At 41.6% G+C, this 27,026-nt stretch overlaps 1 protein-coding gene across 1 annotated transcript in view; it reads right to left on the bottom strand.

Annotated features, from left to right (window-relative positions):
* The window catches only part of RARG (retinoic acid receptor gamma), a 174,836-nt gene that overhangs the window by 105,433 nt on the left and 42,377 nt on the right, over positions 1 to 27,026 (bottom strand). The window contains exon 2 of the mRNA XM_063428479.1: positions 11,557 to 11,923. Coding sequence (XP_063284549.1) covers positions 11,557 to 11,749 — 193 coding nt within the window. The 5' untranslated portion in view covers positions 11,750 to 11,923. The remainder of the gene's footprint in view (positions 1 to 11,556; positions 11,924 to 27,026) is intronic.

Here is a 27,026-nt window from a genome sequence, read left to right as displayed (position 1 = left end):
TGGCGGTTAGAGATCCTTCCTGGGTCATGGCTGCCTAAAATGCATCCAAACATTTAGTATCTCCTCCCTCTGCATGCAGACACTGAACTTTCCTCATAGAGATTCATTGATTTAATTCATCTCTATGAGGAGATGCTGATTGGCCAGGTGTAGCGGTACTTACCCTTTCCAGGGGCCGGCCGGGGTCCTCGGTTCAAGCCGCGCGCGGTCCTGCTGCTGCACGAGCCGCGCGCAGCTCATCCGCCGTCTGTGACAGGAAGGCGGGCAGTGACCGCGAGAAGCGGTCACGTGTCCCGCCTGACTCTAAGAGCGCGCCGCGGGTATCGGGCGTGCTCTTAAAGGGACAGTGGGAGCCTAAATTGGCAAAGGCCTCCCATTGGTCCCTGTCATGCCACACTCCCCATACACTTACCTTTTGGGGGCGTGGATATGACAGGGGCCAATCAAACTAGATGTTAAGGTATATATACTCACCTTTTTCCCTTAGTTCCTTGCCCTATCGTGGTTTCTGTTTCAGTTCCCTTTAGCGCTTGTTGTGTTCAGTTCTGTTCCTTCGTACTTGACCTTGGCTTTGTTTCTGACTACGTTATCTCTTTATCCTTATCTGTTCTGTTTCCTCTCATATCCTCTCATATACGTCGAGTCCGGCCATTCTAAGGTCCGGTAGACGTATCTCCCCTTTGTGTTGTCTTCTGTTGAGTTGAATCCTGCGTGTTGGGGTATATTTTCGTTACACCAGGGCTGTGTTTGAATTGTGCTGGCTCTGCCCCTGGTCTGCCTCTTTGTTAGTCTCAACCAATCCTATGGGAAAGCATTGTGATTGGATCAGGCCACCACTTCTGATGATGTCAGCAGACAGCTTGTTTGTCTGAGGCAAACAGCATGCAGAGTTACAGCTTCAGGCTTGAATAAAAGTAAGATTTTACTATTTTTAGGGAGGCATGAGGGGGACAGGGTGGCTAGATGGTAGTTTTAACCCTATAGGGGCAGGAATACATGTTTGTGTTCCTGACCCTATAGTGCACCTTTAACCCCTTAAGGACACATGACATGTGTGACATGTCATGATTCCCTTTTATTCCAGAAGTTTGGTTCTTACGGGGTTAAATTGTCACACATAATGGAAAGTGCTTAGTGCCATAATGACGTAGGGTACCAAAGTAAGATTTAGAGGTTTATGAATTGGTAGGCTTAGAGTTGGTACTCAATCTAACGTAACCTTAATTTATCATCCTAACCTTACCCTTGTGGTATCAAAAGGCAGCTCGCAATGCTAATGCATTTTCATGGTCTCAGCAACATTTCTTTCAGTAGCTTGGCTTGAAAAAAAAAAAATAAAGCTCACCAATTTGATGCTGACATTTTAAACATGTAGGTGAATGAACTAGAATGTTCTGCAATTAAAAGAACATCTAGTGCAGGGGTAGGCAACCTCCGGCACTAGTGCCATGCACGGCACTCAAGGTGTCTTTGCACGGCACTCAAGGCTGCTAGAGCCAAACAGGCTCTGTCCTATCAGGAGTCCCAGTGAAACTTCAGATATCTGCTAATACGAAAAGGTGGTGAAGGACAATCCTCTATTTATGCAGTGCAGCATATAGTGAGTGATCTCAGATCACTTCCTCCCAGCACTTGTGAATGGGAATCAACACTGAAGTAGAGCAGCCTGCAGCTGCTGTTGCAACTCCTGTCCTGTACCTGTACCTGGCCAGCCTGGTCTCCACTGGAACCCAGGGAAGCCACCCAGACTGCTAGATATACACAGAAATGCACAATAACCCTCTCCTCATACAAATAATACGAACAGCCCACAAACAAACATACACACAATCCGCACAAACGTAACCCGCTAACAATCGACATACATGCACACAACCCCGCATGCAGCCAGGGACGTATTAGCCACGAGGCAAACAAGGCATCTGCCTTGGGCGGCATTTTCCAGGGGGCGGCAAAAAAAGCCGCCCTCAAACGCCCCGGGCAAATGCCTTGTTAGCCTCACGGCTAACAGACATGCTGGGCGGTCGGGCGGCGCTGGCGAGGGAGCACTTCCTCTGAGCTGTCTGCTCAGCTCCCTCGCGCGCCGCAGAGTGAGGCTGGGAGCCGGAATATGACGTCATATTCCAGCTCCGCCTCCCAGCCTCACTCTGCGGCGCGCAAGGGAGCTGAGCAGACAGCTCAGAGGAAGTGCTCCCTCACCAGCCAGCTGCCCAGCAGCCCGACCGGCAGCCCCACTAGACCCCCCCCCCCCCCAGCATTACCAAAGGTAAGGAGGCTGGGGGGTAAATAAAAAAAAATGAGTTAATGTGAGTGTGTGTGAGTGTGTCTGTTAGAGTGTGTGTGAGTGTGTTAGTGTGTGTCTGTTAGTGAGTGTGAGTGTGTCTGTTAGTGTGTGTGTGTCTGTTAGTGTGTGTGTGTGAGTGTGTCTGTTAGTGTGTGTGAGTGTGTCTGTTAGTGAGTGTCTGTTAGTGAGTGTGAGTGAGTGTGTCTGTTAGTGAGTGCGAGTGTGTCTGTTAGTGAGTGTGAGTGTGTCTGTTAGTGAGTGTGAGTGTGTCTGTTAGTGTGTGTGTCTGTTAGTGTGTGTGTCTGTTAGCGTGTGTGTCAGTGTGTGTGTGTCAGTGTGTGTGTCAGTGTGTGTGTGTGTCAGTGTGTGTGTTAGTGAGTGTCTGTTAGTGTGTCAGTGTGTGTGTGTGTGTGTGTGTGTCTGTTAGTGTGTGTGTGTGTCTGTTAGCTAATGGATGCGTATCTGTCAGTGTATGTGTGTGTGTGTGTGTGTGTATTTAGAAGGCGGGGGGAAGGGTTGGGTGAGGGGAGCGCCTGAGTTTTTTCCTGCCTAGGGCAGCCCAAAACCAGGATACACCACTGCATGCAGCCTCTCACATGCAATACCCTAAACAGCCCCCAAACATACACACACCATCAAACACACTATGTGACATTTCCACCCACACGCAATTCCACAAGCAGCCCCCATACACAGCCCACATTCATATGTATCATACACGATACCACAAACTACTACAAATACAACGATACAAGGCAATTACAGTACAAATAACACAAGCAGAATACGGCAGCATACACACCTCAATTTAAAAAAATAGGACCGGCACGCTACGGGACATCATAATCCTATATCGGCACAGTGCTGCTAAAAGGTTGCCTACCCCTGATCTAGTGGGATACAATTATAAACGAAAAGCAAAACGTTTTCCCACTTAAAGCAACCAAGTCACACTGTTATAATTCTTAATTTATTTTTATTTTAATTCTCTTAAATGTTGTTACGTCTTTATTAAATTGCCAAAATTTCAGCTTTTCCCAACTAACAAAATTACATTTCAGACTTTCGCAATCCCCTTTTATTATTTCAAAATATAATGGTCTGATGTTCACTTGTGTTGCAGAAGTGCATGTCCGTAGATTGTTGGCACCTAGATACACTGTTATAGTGACACCTAGTGGTGAGCTAAGGTAGGGCTCCTAAGGGTAAAGGTGTCGTTAAGAAATTAATCTGGACATGGGAGTTTAGATTAAATCTGTTGAGATGCTTTGTTAAATAACCTTGCTTCACAAAATCAGTTTCACTGTTTATTACATTGTAAGTTTAGTAGGCATTTGCACAAAGAGTGCATAGAAATTATTAAGAATGTACAACAGTATTCATTACAGCCCATATTTAGTCACCTGGAAATTATAAACTGTGGTTTTTCTTCATAAACTCTCCAACTAAGCTACTTTTCCAGCTTGGCTTCTGTAGCATACAATTTACCATTCCTCTGTCGATTATTCACCAGTATTGGTTTAACAAAATAAATAAATAAATATAAAAGATCCAGAGACTATGGGGGCTATTCGATAAATTCAACATTTTGTTAAATTAAAATCGCAAAGCCACATTGTGCTGAAGTATCAATTTTTTCCACTTCAATTATCTTAGCCTCACTTGTGCCAATAAGATTTCAATTCACTACAATTGTGTCTTTTTTTTTTTTTTTTTTTATATAAACCCGCAAGAGTGGAATATAATCCGCTAAAATTCAAAAACTAGCGTGCTCACTCAAGAACATATTTTTGTTGCTTACTGTTAGATGAAGTGGAGTACAGTTCTAAAGCACTTAAAGGAAATTTCTACACACAATAAGCAGTACACTACACACCCACAACACATCCAGGCTTCACTGAGCTAAGCAAGTCAGACACGGGGCAGCACTCAGTGTTAAAAATTGCTCAGCTAACACTTTGAGCCAAAGAGTGTGGCCTTGTTTATTTCAGTGAAGCAAGCTGTATGGCTTATGAACCTTTACAGAAACTGCTGGATTTGTAAAAACAGATCAATGAAGCTACTCAGACAGCTAACATAAATCATGCAGTAGTAATAGTAGAAGAAGATTCATCATGATTTTTCATGAATGAAACTTCTTGCAATTTTTAAATTACATATCTAATAAACTGCTTCTACTGTTCATGGAAGCTTAATTCAACCAGATGGAGGAAGAGCAGAATGTGTCTGCTCATTTAACTCTCTCTCTCTCTCTCTCCTTTATTATGACTTTATCATGACAGTGGTGAAAGAAGTGTCATCCTTGATGAAAGTCCCCCATTAGCCATGTGTATCAATAACTGTGTATTCATGTCGGGGCATGTGTAGCTGTAGGTAACTGTGAATAGATTATCGTAACAAACGTGATAGGTATAGTCAAACTAAGTAATATGAAATATGCAAAATAGGCACCTACATCCTAGGGGAAAATAATGCACTTTTTATAGTTATGGAGAAAACACAGACTGCTGATCAACAGACGTTATGTAAAACGTGTCCAGGAAGGAATACTAAACTTCTGGTTTGTATTGCAAAACCAAATGCAGTGTATTCCAATATGTATCAATACAAACAAAGTGATGCGTAGAATTGTGTATTGGATTTAGATTATGTGAGGAGGACAGAGAGCGAAGATTCAGCTGGGAGTGAGTGACAGGTTTTCATCTCGGCAGCTTCCTGTACGTGTCCGGATCTGTATGTTGAAGTGGGCAAAGTGCCAGTCAACACCTCTGAAGGCCTGTTATGGCACGTAACTCACACCCGAGGACATGTCAATATGGCACTCAGCCAGCTGGGGGGAAGACGCAGAAAAAGTATTAACAGGGTGGGGTGCCAGAGGCAGAGCAACTGTGGGAGGAGGAAAGGTACACGGAGTGATAGTATGCATGAGAGGTAAAGCAGAGAGGAGGCACACAAAACAAAATTAAATTAAAAAGCTATGCTCCGGGTGCGATGGGGGGAGCTACAACATATAGGAAGAATAATGGAAAAGAACTCTGCAAAGAAGGAAAAGTCAGAAATGAGAAGTAGAAAATATAAATTTCATTGGCTGGAGCTAAAATAGAAACAGAAGTTAAGCAAATTGTCTATATACAACTTAACACGTACGAGCCCACATGAGATGTCCTATCGCTGGCCCAAAATGTTCAAAGGTTTTTGCGCTACTTGTTGCAAAAAATCTTATTGACAATACTATTTCTGGTTAACCTTGGAACCCCAACTTACAATTTTCTTGATATTTAGTGAGCCAGGCTGACTATGCATCATAGGAATTGTAGTTTGCAAATATCTGGGGTGCTGTGCTGAGGTTAACATTGGTAAACATAGCTTCCCCCAGCTTGAGATTATGAATGGCTGTTGACTAATTCAATTTAAAAAATCCTTCTGTGCTTCACATGTACATGCCAAGACCAAACAGGATTTACCACCTCTGTGAATTGAAACACTTCTCATCTCGGTATTTCATGATCTATTCAAACCTGTGTAGGTGTATCCTGGCTACCTGTAGCAACTCAGAGCGAAAGCTTCTGAGCCTGCTAGACAAATATGACGCTACCTCCCCATGACCTATCTCACAGTAATTAAGATGCCTATATCACAATCTCACAGCAATGAGGACTGATGTAATGAATGATAGCAGAATTGTGTAGTCAAAGTCAAGGGTGCGTCACATTTGCCTGTATATTCTACGGAACGAATAGTTCAAGAATATCTAGATTTTTTTTTCTATTTGTAGGCCATACATAGTAATATATTATGTATAGTATTTTTGCTCATTGCTAAGTGATACATGGTGTGATGGCACTTCATGTAAAAAAAATCTTAATTGGAGTCTGAGACTAGTGACATAGATACATTTGTTTGCTTACACTGGTAACATGGTTATAATAATAACTGGAAACCTTGCAGAGCATTTATAGTTATTAACTGTAGCAAGTAAGGTAGAAAGGATAGTGACAAAGGCTACAAAATGCTATATTTATAAACACACAATGGGACAGTAACACTGAACCTCTCCCTTCGGAGAATGTATTTTTTATTATTATTACAAAGATAATTATACGTTGAGGCACACATCTCAAAGCTACTGCACCCATGGGTGCGGTTCTCCTAAGGGAACAGTCTCTCTCGTCCTCTATTAAGCATCTAAACTTCTTGTTTCCTGGAGTGACCTACCTGTGCTAGCACTGGCACTATATGTGACCTCCGGCACACAGTCTGCCGCATGACTCAAGAAAGACTTTCCCAGTGAGCATCAGTCACTAATATTCAGGATTGTGAAGTCCCTTTACATTGAAGCATAAAACTCTAAAGCCAATCAAAGTTCCTCTAGATTTCATTTTATTATTTTTTTTGCACATCATTTACGTAATTTTTAATGGTTATGTTTCTTAATTGCATAAGAAATTTACATTTGGTACAGGGCTCCTCTGCATGCAAAGCCAATGTTGTAACTGTTCGATTACAGTGTTTTAACAAGGTTGTCTCTCCTTAACTCTCATTCAGTTGCGAGCTAGAGTTTGCACAAACATGCTACGACCCAGCCAGTATTGCCACAATGTGAGGAACTATGTGGACTATTTGGCCCAAAATGCACGTAAGACAACACTCCCTTTTTAGGAGGGAAACCCCCTGCTACATATCTTTATCTGCTATACTGAACTAAAAGTGAATAGACCTGCATTATTAATTGTTCTGAGATCGTCTGCTAGCTGTGTAAATGTAGCGGTACTTACCCTTTCCAGGGGCCGGCCGGGGTCCTCTCTTTGAGCCGCGCGTGGTCTTGCTGCTGCACGAGCAGCGCGTGGCTCATCCGTAGGCAGGAACAGGAGGGCGGGCAGCGACCGCGAGAAGCCTGACTCTAAGAGCGCGCTGCGGGTCTCGGGCGCGCTCTTAAAGGGACAGTAGGAGCCTAAATTGGAAAAGGCCTCCCATTGGTCCCTGTCATGCCACACTCCCCATACACTTACCTTTTGGGGGCGTGGAGATGACAGGGACCAATCAAAATAGTTGTTTAGCTATTTATACTCACCTTTTTCCCTTGGTTCCTTGCCCTATCGTGGTTTCTGTTTCAGTTCCCTTTAGCGCTTGTGGTATTCAGTTGTGTTCCTTCGTACTTGACCATGGCTTTGTTTTCTGACTACGTTATCTCTTTATCCTTATCTGTTCTGTTTGCCGGCTTGCTGTTTACTGTGTACCAGACCCCGGCCAGTCCTAGTTTACGCTGTCTCTTTGTGCCCTTGACCTCGGATCGTTCCTGACTCTGTACTTCTCTTATATACGTTGAGTCCGGCCACTCTAAGGTCCGGTAGACGTATCTCACCTCTGTGTTGTCTTCTGTTTTACTGAATCCTGCGTGTTGGGGTATATTTTCATTACTTTACGATAGGGCCATGGACCCCGCAGATTTAGCTCAGCAAATGGCTAGATTTGTAGAGCAGGATCACCGTATGGATCAGATAGCCCAGGCTCTCCAGACGCTCTTATCTAGAACTATTCCAGCAACCACACCTAAACCTCCTACACCTCTTCTTCCTGAAGTATCTACTTTGCCCAATACTTCGGCCCATTTAACACCTCCTCCTAGGTATGGAGGGGACTCTAAGACATGCAGAGGTTTCCATGTTCATTTCCCACAGAAAGGTCTAAGGTGGGGTTCTTTATGCACCAACTTAACGATAAAGCACTTGAGTGGGCAAACCCTATTTGGGAGGCTAATGGACCTATGGTGCATGATTTCAACAGTTTTCTTACGGCTTTTTCGTAGAACTTTTGACACAACGAAAAGGTCAAAAAATGCAGCAAGAGCATTAATGAGAATTAAACAGGGTTCTAGGTCTGTGGCTGACTATGCTATTCAGTTCCGTACCCTTGCTTCACAGGTAGATTGGACCAATAATGGGTTAACTACTGCGTTCATGGAAGGTTTATCTGACACTATACTGGATGAGGTAGCAGCTAAGGAGCTTCCTATTGCATTAGAGGACCTTATTGACTACCTCATTGATATAGATAATAGGATTCGTGACAGGCTCTATACTAAGAACAGGAATAGACGTTTTGTTACACCTATTAACCCCAGAGTTGATAAACCTGAGAGTGTTAAAGTATCTGAGGAGGAACCCATGCAATTAGGGGTTGCCAAACTCTCTGATACTGAAAAGTTACATAGGAGAACGGACGGACTCTGCCTATACTGTGGTAGGAGAGACCATATGGTAAAGGAATGTCCTTTGCTTCCGGAAAACTCTCGCACCTAAGACCTTATAGGGGACTGGCCTTGGGTGTGATATCTAAGTCTCCTAAATTGCCTCCTAAACGTTTGCTTCTTCCTGTTTCTTTACATATGGGAGAGAGTTGTATAGCTGAGCACATATACGCTCTGGTTGACTCCGGGGCAGCTGAAAATTTCGTAGACTCTGGTTTTGTTAAGAAAAACAACATTCTCATCAGAGAGAAGGAGACACCCTTGGCCGTTGAAGCCATAGATGGTAGACCATTAAGTTCTCCAGTTGTTACTCATGAAACTGTACCGTTACACATGTATACAGGGGTTTTACACTTTGAAACCATTCGGTTCCAGGTCATCACCTCTCCCTCTTCACACCTAGTGTTAGGGTACCCATGGTTACGTGCTCACGATCCCATTTTCGACTGGGAGTCAGGGCAAATAAAATCATGGAGCGAAGCCTGCCACGAATCTTGTACTATTGAAGTAACCCCTTTGAATTCTATTAATGTTCCTACTACCACTCCTTTGATTACGGTTATACCCCCTCAGTACTTATTTCTCAAGACTGTCTTCGATAAAAGGGAGGCTGACAAATTACCGCCTCACAGACCCTACGATTGTGCTATCGATTTATTGCCTGGCACTATACCTCCAAAGGGCAGGGTGTACCCTCTATCTGTTCAAGAAAACCGTGTAATGGAGGAGTATATTAAGGAATCACTAGAAAAGGGGTTATTAGGAGATCCTCTTCTCCGGCTGGAGCGGGGTTCTTTTTTGTATCAAAGAAAGAAGGTGATTTAAGACCGTGTATTGATTATAGAGGTCTAAATAAAATCACTATCAAAAATGCATACCCTATACCTTTAATCACGGAATTGTTCGACAGGCTCAAACATGCGACTGTATTTACTAAATTGGATCTTAGAGGTGCATACAATTTAATACGTATTAAGAAAGACCACGAATGGAAGTCGGCATTCAACACTAGATCCGGTCATTACGAGTATACCGTTATGCCATTTGGTCTATGTAATTCTCCAGCAGTTTTTCAAGAATTTATTAATGACGTCTTAAGAGACTTTATTCACACGTGTAATTGTGTACTTGGATGAAATATTAATATATTCTACAGATTTACACACTCATCATAGACATGTTACAACAGTTCTGAAGACCCTTCTTGCTAATGGCCTTTATTGTAAACTGGAAAAATGTCTATTTGACAAATCCGAAGTCCAGTTTTTGGGGTACTTGATTTCCGCTAAAGGTTTTCGTATGGATCCCCAGTATGGATCCCCAGAAGCTTTCTGCTGTCATAGAATGGCCTTTACCACAAGGTTTGAAAGCCATTCAGCATTTTCTTGGTTTCTCTAATTATTATAGACGTTTCATTAAAGGTTTTTCCTCTATTGTAGCGCCTATCACTCGTATGACAAAAAAAGGATGGCAATGCTCGTGTCTGGTCTCCCGAGGCACTTCAGGCTTTTGAATTTCTTAATTTCTTATGTTTAGCAAATAAATTACTACGTTCGCCTCTGCACCTATTTTACAGCAACCTTTCTTCGTAACTAAAATGCTCCATTCCTTTTATCAATTGTGTAGCTCGTCTCTTGCTGATGGTTGCCTACTTATGCTCTAACATTTAGAATTTAGTTTTTAAATCACACAACTCAATGTTTAGCAAATAAATTACTCCTTATATATTTCCCATCAATTTACCTAGAAAACAATACTTTAATCAATATGCTTTTAAAAGAGGTGCTGCATACTTTACATCAAGGGTGTCAATCTCAATTGCTTTGAGGTTCAACAGAGCAAATGTAGGTCAGAATATAACATATATTTAAACTTATGTACGCATATATGTATCTGTCAAGTATCACAGAACCCAACAGCATTGTGCACTGTTTACATGTGTTAGACAGAGTGCCACATTAAAGTGAAAAGTAAAAGGGAATATCACAGGACAGCAGAGAAATATAACAGTATTTTGTGTTGTGTGAGTAAATTATAGAGCTCCACAGCAATGTGCAATGTGTAGGAGTGTATCACAGCTCCACATAGCTCCACAGCAATAAAACTCACAGTAATCATTTCTATATGCTATTTGTATAATTGTATCACAGTGATACATTGCGATGCAGTGCTCCATTCTCTCACTTGAAAAGCACAAGACACATGGGCAGGATACATGAGCCCAGTGGGTCAAATCCAACCCATGGACCATATATTTTACACACCTGGTTTAGCTGGTAGAGCTCTACATGAGTATAGAAATAGTATCTCATTTAAAAAAAAATTTGTGACAGTATTTCAGCTCTCATTTTTTTAGACCTTTTACTAAGATTATAGTGAATTTCGTGTGTTTTTTGTTAGTTACTTTTAAGTAAATTTGGAACAAAAAAAAACAAAAAAAACCCACAACAACTTGTTAAAGTTTACCCTCTTAACTACTTGATCTACAACTCTATGTTAGACCAACGACCTTTGGGTTTGGACATATTCTGGCTCTGGCTCACCCCCTTACGGCTCTGACGATCTGGTGAGTTTACTCTAAAACTACTCTTCAATTATTTGTTACCGCACACTGGCCTCCATCTCCAGGCCTTCCTTAGGAGTAGTGATTCAAAAAGGGGCTGTTGCCTGCTCTTGGGTTGTGAGAATTTAGCACACACAACTAATCCTATATTCTTTCCTGGCTTGCACGCTATAAAACATGTTACACTTTGACCACTGGATCATATGGAGGTCAACTGCATGCAGGTAAATTTTGTGTTCTAAACAAAAATGAATCTGTAACGGTGCTTCTAAACATTTTTGGAAAACACAAGATATAAATGTTTTTGTTTTTTTAAGATCTATCAATTATTGCAAGCAGTTGTTCCAATGTAAGAGGTCTGTTTTAAAGATGTTTTTCGAGCCTTTTCCTGCTGCCAGTATCAAGCTGTGCATTGCAGCAATGCTGGAAATGGAATTATTATTATTCTGGCTTTATACTTACACAGAGAAGCCATCTCTTTGGGAAGGTCTGTGGAGAAGTTTCTGAAGAAGCCACCATTAGCAAGCACTTCAAATGGGGGGGAGCTCCGAATGCCCCCACTGAAAGCATACGGGTAGACTGTTGAGGGATAGCCATTGACATGACCAAGTGGTGCCCCAGATCCACAAAGACGTTCCTTGCTGCTGTTTGCCATGGTCCTACGATCTGTAATGCACTATTAATTTATTTCCCTCCTACTGAATCTTCTTCGGGCAACTTTACTGTCTTCTTTAGTGTTTTAGGAAAAAATCCATAATGCACGTTTGTCAGAGCCAGACAAACATTGCAAGGCGTCAAGGTAGCTTATTGTTGTCTTTCACATTTCTTCCTGTAGAATTACAACAACAAAAAGTTACATTAGAGATTTAATTTTACTGAACCATTTCTTTTACACATCCTGTTCCTTCATTCTAAGTGCTGTATCTTATTTGTAATTAAATAAGTAAAAACATAATTTAGGGCTAACTAAGCCACAAATTAAGGGAGATAAAACTAGGCAACTCAGCCACAGCCCATCTTGACTCAGGAATGTTTCAGCAAATTCAACTTACTATTCAAAATGCTTCAGAGCCCTGATGAAATGAGTTTCAAACTATTTATTTCACCTCTGCTGCAAACTCAGAAGAGATAAGTTAATACGAAGTCCTTCCTAATCACGCAGCCACACGTAAAATGCATGTTGAATTCAAAAACGAGGTTGGTATGGGGAGACTTACTTCCCCAAGTCTACAGAGTTGCACCACAACCAAATTAGTAATTATTGCATGTTCATGTGATAATTAAAAGCTTAAACGTGAACTCAGATAAACTCTGGCCTTAGCGAATAAATCCTCTAATAGCGGCACAGTACACAGAAACCAAAAGCCTATCCAGGTAATTGTAATAAAATAGACTCAAGATCTAGACTAGAGGATAATGGCAAACTAGATGATATATCGAGAAACCTAAGAGAGTTGCAGTTCAACAGAAGCATTATTGGCTTAAGTATTATAGTGAATAATGACAGACAGGCAGAAAGACAGAAATTCTTGGCAGTAATCCATTTTGTTTATAGATGAATTGACAGGTGAAAATTTAAGCCACAATCGCCACATTGTAAAAATAGCTGAGATTGAAAATGTTTTCTAATTGTTGTATATTAGCCTACATTTTCCAGTGCAGTTCAGTGAGTCGAATACTAAATGCTAAACTTCTCTGGTCTTGCATTGATTCTGTGATGTGAATCCTTTGATGAATTATAATCTTATACTCCTTTGTGTCAGAATTTTATAAACCATTTTCCCCTAGATACTGGTACATCAGTAACTGCAGACATCAATACTAAGAAAATTTGTGAGCCTTTATAATTGGTAGTAAGTCAGGGTATGGATCTGGGGGGCAAAGGGCATATATTCTAACCTTTAAATATTGGAGACTTATTGTTGCCTAAAACTAAGCGCATTACGGGGGCCCAGAGCTGAGCAATTCAAGGCTCTGCCCATTAAGCCCTTCTGAACCCACTTACATCATCTGAGCTCACTGTACTAAGTTAGCCGCATGTGCTACATAGAGCCCTGTTTGTGCGAAGTGCAACACAGATTTATACACATGTGTAGCTTTTATTTGAAACTGCTGGAGCAACAACACAAAAAAAACAGAAAGAAGGGAAGAAGGGAGAGAAACTTTGTTCATCTGCTACTAAACTTAAACTAACATCGCAGCCCACTAATGACTACACTCTTTTCTCATTTTCACTATTAACCTCCTCCTGCCTGGGGAGAACTTTGATATTTTTGATATTAGGATTATTTATTTTATTTTTCATTAACCATGTGGCATTGTACAGAACAATGCAAGGTAAGCCACTTCCAGGCAAATGTATCAAGCAGATCTGTTATTCTTCCCAAATAACTGCCGAAGTTCTAAATCTTTACCTGCAGAAGAATTGGGAAGTTCTATACTGGCTCCAAAAAGCTTCCCTTTAAATGTTTGCTATTAAACCTCTCCCTTACAGACATTTCAGAAAGGGTTAAGTCCCGGCAGTGGCGGCAGCTGAATGAGAGAACAGGGTGTGGATCTGCTTTCTGTGTGTATGTGTGTGTGTGTGTATGCCCCCCCCTTTTTGAGTCGCGTCCAGACGCGGTGGAAATGTGTGCCGCACACACCATATGATTTAAATCAGGAGTCTTTCTGGGCTGTGAGATAAATAGCGCTTATGTTCTCACTGCCAGGGCTGGGGCAGGCTTGGCTCCCATTGAGCTGAAGCCTTGGCTGTACCACCCCGAGGGCAGAAACTGAGCTCAAATATTCCACATGGAACTCAAAACCGCACTCCTAACTCACAACAGGCTCACTCTGTCCCTGTGCCGTCCTTACTCTCCCCCTACCCTGTCTGTCACCCGCACCCCCTCCCTGCTATTTCCTTCCCTGGCTCTTTATTTTTTTTCCATATCCCTCCTTTTCTCTCTCTCTCTCTCTCACTCCTTTTCAATCTATGACTATTCTGTTCAACACTCACAACAAGCAGTGCCTCACTATACTTTTTACCATATGTCTCTTGTTTCATGTCATTCTCTCAGCTAGCACCCAACCTGTCTCTTTCATTCACTCACCATTTTATGAAATGTTTGTTTTGGGTGACACTTTTTTCCCTTGTTTTCAATTCCATATTTGTGTAATGTGTTTATTTCAGTCTAATGGGCTCTCTTCTTTCCCTCTTCATGATGTTTATTTTTGTTCTTGGAACCTTCACACCAATTCCTCTTGGTTATTCACAGTAAATTGACGGGAATTGTAAATTGACTAGTGAAAAAATAAATGCATTAGATGCATTGGTAATGGTATCCAACATTCTAACTCAGCTATGCTTCCAATTCAGCTATTTTGGCTTATAATTTTACATTTACTGGGCAATTTCCAACAACTCACAGTTTAGTGAATAACCCTGTTTCTTTTACTAGTCCACCCTGTATTCTCACTCACGTTTTATGATCTATTCTCTAAAAAGGGATAGGGTTATACATGCAAAAGCGCTTAAAAAATCTGTATAATTGATTTCTTTTTCTATTTTAAATTTAGTTAGCTGTTCAAACAACACTAAAGGTGTATCCTTTAATACCCTTACAAGATGATGTATGTGAATTTAATAGTGGAGCGCTTCATGTAAAGCAGTCAATATACAGCTTACTTTAAAATTAAATAATTATGTTAAGAGAAAGTACTATGTAATAAAAAAGTGTTTCCTTAATTAACAATATATAGCTAAAACAAAAACAAAATCACAAATGTAAGATTTTGTGAAAAGTTCAAAATGCAAAAGGTGTGTTAAAGTGCGGTTTAAAAGAAGATTGATATTTGTTTTTTACACTAATACACAGTGGCACAACTGTACTATTTAATACTGTATTTTGGTTATATGCACTTTATTGAGTGGCACTTTACTAAAAGTGAAAATCTGTTAATTTATAAACACAACTTATTTTCATATTACACAATAGTGTTTTGTTTGTATTCACTAAACAGTTTAATAAAAAAAAAACCAATACTGGCAGACTTGTCAGAAAAAAAACCCTTGCTGAAACGCAGCTTGTTTAACTTTAACCCCAAAATTTGTTTTCAATATACAAGACACTGTTTAGTTACTAGACCGCATTTTTGATATATAACTCTTAACCCCTTAAGGACCAAACTTCTGGAATAAAAGGGAATCATGACATGTCACACATGTCATGTGTCCTTAAGGGGTTAAACAGGCAATCTAAGCGCCATAACCACTTCAGCTGACAGGTTCAGCCAACCAAATTTGGACAAAATTGATAACACTAATGCAAACTTGTAACTTGCACAATAGCAATATGCCGTCGTCCTTTTACCAAAAAAATAATAAGCGTTACTGTATAAATAGGATCATCAACAGTTTGCTGACATCAGCTACGATGGCATAGGATTAAAAAAAAATTATTGTAAATCTTCATGACAAGTAAATTCTACATTAGAGTACAGTGGCACTACTAAATTACAGAAAAAGTGAGAACCAATATGTGTGTTTATGCATACCGTGCAAAAAGGACCCACACCCAGTAATTCTTTGGGTATACCGTATATACTCGAGTATGTCGACCCGAATATAAGTCGAGGCCCCTAATTTTACCCCCAAAAACTGGGAAAACGTATTGACGCGAGTATAAGACTAGGGTGGGAAATGCAGCAGCTGATGGTAAATTTCTAAATAGAATTAGATCCCCAACAAATTATATTAATTGAATATTTATTTACAGTGCGTGTATATAATGAATGCAGAGTGTGTGTATGTTTGTGTAGTGTGTATATAATGAATGCAGTGTGTGTATATTATTAATGCAGTGTGTGTGTGTATATAATGCAGTGTGTGTGTGTGTGAATGCAGTGTGTGTGTGTGTATTGAATGCAGTGTTTGTGTATTGAATGCAGTGTGTGTGTGTGTGTGTGTGTGTGTGTGTATGTGATGCAGAGTGTGTGTGTATGTGATGCAAAGAGTGTGTGTGTATGTGATGCAGAGTGTGTGTGTGTGTGATGCAGTGTGTGTGTATGTGATGCAGTGTGTGTGTGTGTGTGTGTATATATCTGTATGTGATGCAGTGTGTGTGTGTGTGTATGTGGTCCAGTGTGTGTGTGTGTGTATGTGATGCAGAGTGTGTGTGTGTGTGTGTGTGTGTGTATGTGATGCAGAGTGTGTAACCTTGGTGGGGGGGTGGGCATTTTTATTATTATTATTTTTGTATTATTATTATTTTAATATTAAGTTTTATTTTTACTATTATTACATTTTTATTTTATTTTAATATTATTAAAATGTTTAAGTTATTTTTTTCGTCCCCCCTCCCTGCTTGATACATGGCCAGGGAGGGGGGCTCTCATTCCCTGGTGGTCCAGTGGATGGGCTGTGCAGGAGGGGGGCTGGCAGCGAGCTGTTACCTTTATAGCAGCTCCTGTCAGTTCCCTTCTCATCCGTGCCGTTCTGCTCCACTGTAAGTCTCGCGGTCCGTGGCCGCGTCTCTTGCGAGATTTTACTGAAGCTGAACGGCACCGAGGAGAAGGGAGCTGACAGGAGCTGCTGTAAAGGTAAGTAACAGCTCACTGCCAGCCCCCAACAGGACCGACGGGCTTGTAATGAGCCCGGCGGTCCTGGTCTGTATTATGGCAATGTAAGTTGCCATAATACAGACATTGACTCGAGTATAAAACGAGTGGGGGTTTTTCAGCACAAAAAATGTGCTGAAAAACGCATTTTATACTCGAGTATATACGGTAGTTCACCTTAAACACATGGGCAAAATCCCATTTTTCCGAGCTGTACACGGAAACAAGTGTCATAGATCCAGCATTCTGTAGTCAAAGAAATCCTTGAAAAACAGACTGCCTCTGCTTGACAATACCACTGAACCCTTTTGCATTTAAAACAAGACTAAATGTATACACAAAGGTGGAAGGTGTAGGTTTATACAGAAAGAAACAGGACAATATATATATATTTTTTATTTAAAACCAAGATGGATGCTAACCTATGAATGTATTTATTCTGTATGGTGATGGCTCATGAAAAATTCTCTAATACGGTATCAAACCCACCTCTTTGGGAGATGCATAATTTATCCCTTTATGCCTTCTATTCCTAGGAAATGCAGGTCAGCTGAGAAGAGTAATTCTCAAAGATGACAGCATATTTACTAACAACAAAATAATCATATCAACTGATGGACTTTACCTAATCAGCCAAATTCACCAGTGAGAACACGTGACAATTATTCTGTTAAAAAGATTTTTATATATATATATATATATATATATATATATATTCTCAAGTATGTTCCTGATGATAAATATATATAATGCTTGAGACCTCAAACCAAAATGACACTGGGATGTTAGTTAAGACTCCTGATTGATAAAGGTAGCCTAGAGCTCCTGATTGATAAAGGTAGCCTAGACTACCTTAGCAAAAGAATGAGCACAATGTACACTAAGCAGTCTTACCCTCTGATTAACAATGTACAAGATAGGGTAGACAGCTTGGATAAAAGCCATGCAAATTAAGTTCCAAAACGAGACAGGAACTTCACAATGAGAGAATTCATTGGTTGAAAAGATTCTAGTACCGTAAGGTCATTTGGTCTCCAAAGAGTAAAAGAGGAGAAATTATAAGTAGATTTTTTGGTACAGCTGGAAGACTATGGAATAGGCTAACATGACGGAAAATTTATCCTAGGATATTTGTAGATACATGATTGTCAAAGGCCGTCTTGAGGTAACTCCATGACCTGAGGAAACAGAAAGGAAAGTAGAAGCTTGAGACAAATAAGCCTGTGTAATGCTGTCTTACTTGTGTAATGTTCGCATTTACCTTTTTCAGTATACCTTTACAACACAGAACTGCAAGAAAATTGCAAATTAGAGAATCTCAGAAAGTGCAAAGGTTAAAGAAGAAGCAGGAGTAACTCCAGATGAAGAGGTATCACCCATGGTTGAAAAAGAGTAGAGTATGGACAACTGAAGAGAAAGACACACAAGACTGACATAGACCCTGAAGGAGTGGGGTACATAAATATAGAGGGAAATAGTATGAGGAGAAAGGAGACTTACTGGGTGGTAGGAAAACAAGAAACTGACGGAAACAAAGATGAAGAGATGATGAGAGTAGACAAGAGAGGGAGACATAGTCATTATATAAGAGAGTGAGAAGCAGTATAGGTGAAAGAAGTAATAGAAGAAGAGATGGGTAAATGATAACATGGAACTGGAAGAAACAGGTGAACACCAGGAACTTTCACATTGCAACTATTTTTCTAACTTGACTACTCTTGGCTAACATTTGAAATTCTTAGGTCATTTCCCAAACCAAATGTACAATTTTTCTTTTGTAATACAAAATAAAGTTTTACATTTTTTTTTATTTCAGTTTATATGTGTGCAGTTGGTTCTTATGGTTCATTGCATTTCCGTGTAAGTGTATGGGTGCTAAAAGATGCAAGAAATTGGAAGTGGTGAAAAGATGGGAAACCAGTCCGATGGATTGGACTAAGGTTGGACAATGAAAAACATACTGAGAGAGATACGGAAAAGAAAGATAAGTTGTGGGGAAAACTAGGAACAATAGACTTATAATGTATGATGACGAGCCAATCTAGATAAAACTGGCTATTTACTAAAGTGAGAATTCAAACTGAATTTCACATTTAAAGGGTTGCTCCAACCACCATGACTACTACAGTGATTTGTAGTGGGTATGGTAGTAGGAGCCTGTATGTGCAGAGTTTCTTCATGCACTTTTTCACGCCTCCCTGCAAAAAGTACAAACATTGTATTTTATTAGTGGTTTAGGGAATTTTCTGCTTCCAAATGTTCTCGTTCTTTTCCTTTTTCCTTATTTTAAAACCCCTTCTTACTTGTCGGCTCAGAACATATGCATGCGCAAGTCAGAATTGCCCAATAGAGCATTGCATTTTCCAGCAAATTTTTCCAGCTTGGCTTTTTTAACCTTAAATTTGAATGTTTTACTAAATAAATTAACCCTGCTGATGGCAAAACAACTTGTACCAGCACTTGCATTACTACAGAATAGCATAGTGAATCCCTTTGCATATCAGATGATCACAACGGGCATCACTGTGTCACTTCCTCCACTCTTCATGCCAAAGATTATACATGACATAACTCAACAAGAGTTCCATATGACCACTGTGCTTCTCAAAAATGCCACTTTCAAAAAAATGTTTTATATATGCCAATGGTTGTAACATTCTCTATAAATTACAAACCTTCTTACTATCGTAGCACAATTAGAAAAGTGAGCAAATGTGCAAAGTCCAGTGATTTGTCATAAAATAAACTGCAACCCATGCCCACATTTTGTTGAATGAAAGAAAAAAATAAATAAATTTGAAAATAAGCAATTTATTAAATGTACACTCTGTTGCATTCATACGGATCTCCAAAGAAATGTAAAGTCTCTCTCTCAGCAATCATTTTGGTTGCAAACCAGTGTGACAAGGCATTTCTGGAATTTGTAGCAAAAGTTCTTATTGCTGAATGTTTTAGTGACAGCAACCACCAAAAATGTTGGTCCTGTTGCCTCGACTATCCGGTTTTGTCTGAATAAGCCACCTCCTCTATTTAGCTCTTCCTAATGTTGACTTATTATACTCTTTGTATTTTGAGTTGTGTCAACGAGTTCCTTGTTATAAAGGAAAATAGACAGTTGAATATTAGACGCAACATGACTAATGTTCTCTATCACCCAAAAACTTCCCACCTGAAAAAAATACTTATATTGTAGTGTTTTTTTGTTTTGGTTTGTTTTTCTTTAAATTTGGAAAGGGTTAATAAGTCCTTTTGTGCTGTCAGGGTGATTCCACCCCATTGGCAGACTAGTAAAAATAATTCACTCACCAAAAACTAATTGACACGTACTCTTGAAACTAGCATTAAATATTTTTAACTTCCAGCACTATGTTACACAAAGAGTTAAAATGCCGTTTGCAGTATATTTAATGCTCTTACTTTAAGTCATGATAACACCTAGCCTTTTTACTTCAATGACATGGTTTGTAACATTTAAACTGATGTTTTCGTGAAATATTTTAATCACACTAATATGGCAAAATAATGTTTAAAATATGAGCCAAAGGGGGGCGGGGCCTGGCTGCCAACCGAGATGGCCGCATGCAGAGTGTGCTCCGGGTAAAACACTCCAGCAGAGCCCTAATTCAGAACCCTTACACCAGCAAACTCGACTACCTGAAAGCAGGCAAAAGCAGACTTTACCTCTGCAACACCTGAAAGACTTCTGGACACAAAATGGCAAGCCTGTTCTCGGCACACAACTGCGGCCTACCTGGGGGTGCTGGCGTGGAAGAAGCGGCCGATCTTCCTGCTGGCTACCCGGCTGCTAAAGGTGGACGCGACAGGGGCTCCCGTCCCCCCCCCTTGCCGGTGGGGGTTATCCCGGCACCAGCACTCACACCGCAACCACGACCACTCGGTGGCCCTGCTACACAGCACATGTCCCTGCTGGAAGAATCGGCAGAAGCCAAGATGGCGGGCGCAAGACCCCACAACTTGCCACAAGGCCCGAGGGACACAACTCTCGCTAAGCTGGACGCACTACTCACAGAATTTTGGCGCAAGCTCGAAGAGAGGCAACGGAGTGCCAGTAAGCTAGACCTTTCACCTCCGGCTGCTGACCTAAAGAGCAGACACCAGCCCACACCTAAAGCACCGGAGGCCCACAGACAGAAAGCCTCCACTCGAGGACCACACGCCACGTGGGGCTGCCGCTCCTCTCCAGCTACCCATGCATACGCTCGCACTAAGAAGAGGAGGACAGACCGCAGAAGGAGTGCTGTCCCATCGAAGCCAACTCACAGGCAATGCCTTCTCAAGCTACAGACCACCAGACGAATCACCGCTGCAACGCAGAAAGTGAGGAGGCCGGCTGGATGCCACCGACTCGCTATGGCTGAGCCCTACCGCCAACGGCACACCTCGCACCCTTTGAGAGATCCTGCCCATCACAAAGAGAGGCAACAAGGAAGAGGGTCGCTGTCCCAGGTGATGATTGACGCTACTCCCCAAGCCTGCACCTACCTGAGCTCACCAGGGACGGATAAGGTCCTGTACCTACCCTGCCTTACTGGACACTCCACTGGTTGGGACTGTAAATACCCACTGAGGGGCATTGGGTAGCTGTAAACGCAGGGCCATATCCTGCCACAGGCCTCCCACCCTAACTGGCATCACCATAGCTTGATAATTAACACCTATGGCTCAACAGACACCCTGTACCGTTATTATGCCCAATGTTCCATATTGTTCCATATACCTGTTTTAACTTACTTGTTTCAACTTACTTATTTTGCTGACCATAGGGAATCGTGTTTTCACATCATCACAATTAACCAAGGTTGTGTGAGGGGTGATGGGGGCGGCAAATATATGTGGTGTGTAAACCCAACATGTTAACATATGTAACTTAGTCAGATCTACCATTCAGATCTGCAGTTTAGCTTGTTTTCTTAAAAATCTAAAAATGTGCACAATCCTCAAACGCTATGACACAACATCTCGATGTATGTTCAAGGAATGATTATTGCTGCCGTCATGGCATACCGAATTTGTATGTTAATCTTTGCACAATAAAAATACAGAATAAAAAAAAAAAAAAAATATGAGCCAAAGACTTAGGGTTGCTACCTGGCTGGTATTTTACCGGCATAGTCGGTATTTGAAGCTGTGTGGACGGTGCCGGTATTGCAAAAATACCCACAATACAATTGCCGATATTTTTTTTTTTTTTAAAGACATTGTGCTGCAATATCGGCACCTGCCACCAGGGTGTGCAGTGCTCTAAGGCCATGCTAGGAAAACTTGTTGGTGCTAGAGCTGTGTAGAGAGGGCTGAGATGGGATGTCCTGGATTTCCCTGCCCTCTCCACTAATAGAGACCGCATGGGAGGAGTGGGAGGAACAGGAACTGCAGGACAAGCAGATAGAAGATTGGCAGCAGGACCTGAGTGCTGAGAGCAGGTGTGTGTGTGTGTGTTCAGCAGTGTGTGTGTATACAGCAGTCTATGTGAGTATGTATTCAGCAGTCTGTGTGAATATGTATACAGTAGTCTGTGTGTATTCAGCAGTCTGTGTGTATGTACTCAGCAGTCTGTGTGAGTGTATTCAGCAGTCTGTGTGTTTACTCAGCAGTCTGTGTGTATGTATTCAACAGTCTATGTGAGTATGTATTCAGCAGTCTGTGTGAATGTGTATACAGCAGTCTGTGTGTATTCAGCAGTCTGTGTGTATGTACTCAGCAGTCTGTGTGAGTGTATTCAGCAGTCTGTGTGTATGTATTCAGCAGTCTGTGTGTCTGTATTTATGTATTCAGCAGTCTGTATGTATTCAGCAGTTTGTGTGTGTGTGTGTGTGTGTACTCAGCAGTCTGTGTGTGTATTCACAATTAAATAGCAGTGAAAAATATTCCCTGTATTTGTAAGTTTTGCAAATCGGATAGTGTAACAAAAAGTTTAATAAAAGCAAGTAGCTGTTGCTATGTAAAAGCTCAAAAAAAAGTATCACAAAAAAAGTAATAAGCAGAATAACCGCTACCAGCATAGGAAAAAAGCACAGTCGCATCCAATAGTGAAATTTACCAAACCTTAAGGATAATAGGAGGAAAAGATAAAACAATCTACAGAAAGTCTTAACAAAGATCCCTTACCTAAACAAAGATCGCAGGTACCTGGAACCCTAGTCCCAAGTACATGGAACACAAGTCCCAAAATTAGTTACCATTCAAATTATTCTAGTCTGTGTGTGTATTCAGCAGTCTGTGTGTGTACTCAACAGCCTGTGTGAATGTATTCAGCAGTCTGCTGAATACATACACACACACACACACACAGACTGCTGAATACATACACACACACACACACACACACAGACTTCTGAATACATACACACAGGCTGTTGAGTACACACACCGACTGCTAAGAAAACACACACATACAGACTGTTGAATACATACACACAGTCTCTGTGTGTGTGTGTGTGTAGTCAGCAGTCTGTGTGTATTCACAAGTATATAGCAGTGAAAAATATTCCCTGTATTTGTAAGTTTTGCAAATTGGATAGTGTAATAAAAAGTTCAATAAAAGCAAGTAGCTGTTGCTATGTAAAAGCTCAATAAAAAGTATCACAAAAAAGTAATCAGCAGAAAAACCTCTACCAGCATAGGAAATAAAGCACTGTGGCATCCAATAGTGAAATTTACCAAACCTTAAGGATAATAGGAGGAATAGGTAATACAATCTATAGAAAGTCTTAGCAAAGATCCCTTACCTACACAAAGATCGCAGGTACCTGGAACCCTAGTCAGAAGTCCCAAAATTAGTTATTATTCTATTCTCCGTGTGTGTGTACTCCGCAGTGTGTGTGTGTGTACTCAACAGTCTGTCTGTCTGTGTATTCAGCAGTCTCTGCATATTTAGCAGTATGTGTGTGTACTCAGCAGTCTGTGTGTGTGTGTGTACTCAACAGTCTGCCTGTGTATGTGTATTCAGCAGTCTGCGTGTGTTTGTATATCCATATTTAGACAACGACACACTGCTATACACACACATACACTCATCCAGACAGTATATATACACACTGCCTCACATACACAATACTATACACACAGCCAGAAAAAGTACAAACATTGTATTTTATTAGTGATTTAGGGAATTTTCTGCTTCCAAATGTTCTCGTTCTTTTATGCACGTCATGTGCTGTGATGTCACACACATATAATTAATTATGCAAATTAGCATGGCCGGTATTGTTTTCCAAAAAAGGTGGCAACCCTAGTCAAAGTGCAGTCAATCTTAGGGGGGAGATTTATCAAGGCAAATCAGATTCTAATCTACCTGTGTGTACAAAAAGGTGAGAAAAATGTGTTGGGTTTCAATGGTGATTACTTGTTATTTAGCACTTGGCCCTAGAATAGCACCTGTTTCTGCTTTATTAAATCTCCATTATGTTTTAATCTTAAAATAAAGTTCTGGGAATGCAGAGCTGGTTGCTGAATTAGGAGGTCACTCACTGCATGAGCTCAGTGAAGCTTAAGCCCAGGGCCAGATTAAGAGCCCAGAGGGCCTGGAGCTGACAATTATGATGGGCCTAATTACAGAATCTTATCGACCAAAAACACTAAAACATACCTCCCAAGCGTCATGTATCTGATGGAGATGGCGTTGGAGGGAAACTCAAAGGATGCAGCTATATGAAAACACATACTCTATGCCAATATCTCTCTAATTTATGCTTTCATCTTTCAAGTAAATCCAGAACCCCTAACAGCAGTGTCCAGTGAAGCAGGAAGTCAAAGGGAAGGGTAAAAGGGTGTGCCACTGACGCAAATCACGTGACCAGACCTGCCAAAAGGGGTGAACATGCCCAAAAAGGGGGCATGTCTGTCCAAAGAATTGGAAGGCCAGCCTGGCATGAATGCTGTCCAACTAAGGGCATACTATGCAGGCAGCACCCAGAGCTTGACATAAATGCATCAAATGATGCGCCTACCCCACGCTTTCTAAGGACTGTCCCCTAGCACTCACATGTGCACTTGTCTCCTTATCATCTTATTAGCAGGCAGACGTTCCTGGTATATAGTCTGGGACAGAGTAAAGGTGAGTGTAGTGAGTGTAGAAGAAAGAGGATATGTCACAGTGCTAGAGAAACCAAAGTCTGCATTACCTAATTACCTAATTTTATTGTCATACAAGTTTTGTTGCCATACATCCCTCTTAAACAAACTTAAAGGGACACTATAGTCACCAGAACAACTACAGATTATTGTATTTGTTCTGGTAAGTAGAATCATTCCCTTTAGGCTTTTTGCAGTAAACAATGTCTTTTCAGAGAAAATAACTCCACTGGCCACTCCTTAGATGGCGGGTAGAGGTGCTTCCTGGGGCAGTACTGCCTAGTGTGCAGCACTGCCATTCAGTGTCTCCACCCTCTGCATTCAGACACTGAACTTTCCTCATAGAGATGCATTGATTCAATTTATCTTTATGAGGAGATGCTGATTGGCCAGGGCTATGTTTAACTTGTGCTGGCTCTGCCCCTGATCTGCCTAGTTGACAGTCTCAGCCAATCCTACAGAGAAGCATTGCAATTTGCTCAGACCACCACTTCTGATGTTGTCAGCAGACAGAGTCAGTTCAGAGGCAGAGCCAGCAGCTGCAGACTACAGAATACAAGTAAGATTTTACTATATTTAGGGAGGCAAGAAGGGGCCAGGGGGGCTAGATGGTGGTTTTTACATTATAGGGTCAGAAATACATGATTGTGTTCCTGACCCTATAGTGTTCCTTTAAGCAAGAGTATGTGAAGAGTAGTTAGGGTTTCCACCTTTCTTGGAAAAAAAATACCAGCCTTAATCATTTGTATAATTAATTAGTTATGCGTGACATCACATGATGTAAATCACAAGGAGTGACATAAGAGAAAATTCTGTAAAATCACTAACAAACTACTCACAGTTTGATTCTGCTGTATAGAGGAATTGCTCCCAGTGTCTCCCTGTCTCCCAGTCTCGCAAGTCACCCAGTGTCTCAGTGTCCCTATGTATCACAGTGTCAGTGTCCCCATGTAGCCCAGTCCCCTAGTCTCCCAGTGTCTGTGTCCCCATTTCTCCCATTGTCCCCATGTCTCAGTGTGTCACTAGGATACTAGGGGACACAGTGAGACATGGGGACACAGTCACCTGGGGACACAGAGACCTGGGGACACATGGGGGCACATGTGAATACAGACATGGGGGCAGAGACATGGGGACACAGAGACATGGGGACACTGAAACATTTGGGGAAATTAAGACACTAGGGACACTGAGAGACATGGGAACACAGACAGTGGGAGACTAGGGGACACTGGGAGACTAGGGGATACTGGGACACTATGGACACTATGACTGGGAGACAGACACTTGGGGACACTCGGAGACATGGGGACACTTGTGGACATAGACATGGGAGACATGGGGACACTGGAAGACATGTGGACACAGACACTGGGAGACTTGTGGACACTGGGAGACATGGGGACACTGAGGACACTGGCTGGGAGACATGGGGACACTGGGAGACATAGGGACTCTGAGTCAATAGGGACACAGAGATATGGGGACACAGAGACTGGGAGACTAGGGGAAACTGAGAGCCATGGGGACACTGGCTGGGGGACATGGGGACACTGTGTCCCTAGAATCTCCGTGTCCCAATGTCTCAGCTTCTCCCAATGTCCCTATGTCTCATTGTCCCCATGTGTTTCAGCGTCCCCATGTCTCACAGTGCCCCCTAGTGTCTCAGTGTCACCATGTTTTCCAGTGTCCCCAAGTATCTCAGTGTCCCCAGGTCTCCCAGTGTCCCCTAGTGTATGTGTCCCCATGTGTCCTCTAGTGTCTTAGTGTCCCCATGTCTCCCTGCAGCCTTTCACCCTATCCCTCACTTACCTGAGCTGTAGAGCTGCTGTCTGGACTCTCTGTGCTGTGTAGCTGCTCCCCCACGGATCAGTGAGTAGTAGTGAGAGGCAGGGATATGCTGTAACTTCCTATCCCTGCCTCTCTCCACACACAGTGACCCATACTGGCCGGTGCTGGTATTGCAGAGTAATGTCCATTTATACTAAGAAAATGATCTGCATTTGTATTGCCGGTATTACTGCAATACCGGCTGTGCCAGGCAGCCTCAAATACCGACTGTGCCATTAAAATACCAGCCAGGTGGCAAACCTAAGAGTAGTGTGTAAGAAAAAAAAAAAAAGTAAAAAAAAAAATTTTTTTTTTTTTTTTTTTTTAAATGGGCCTATTCCATGGGCCTGGGCCTGGAGCTGCAGCTCCATCAGCCCCTATGTTAATCCGGCCCTGCTTAAGCCTATAACTAG

The sequence above is a fragment of the Pelobates fuscus genome, chromosome 1, assembly GCF_036172605.1.
Source record: "Pelobates fuscus isolate aPelFus1 chromosome 1, aPelFus1.pri, whole genome shotgun sequence".
Lineage (NCBI taxonomy): Eukaryota > Metazoa > Chordata > Amphibia > Anura > Pelobatidae > Pelobates > Pelobates fuscus.
Note: the sequence above shows the minus strand (reverse complement) of the source record. Positions and strands in the feature narration are given on the sequence as shown.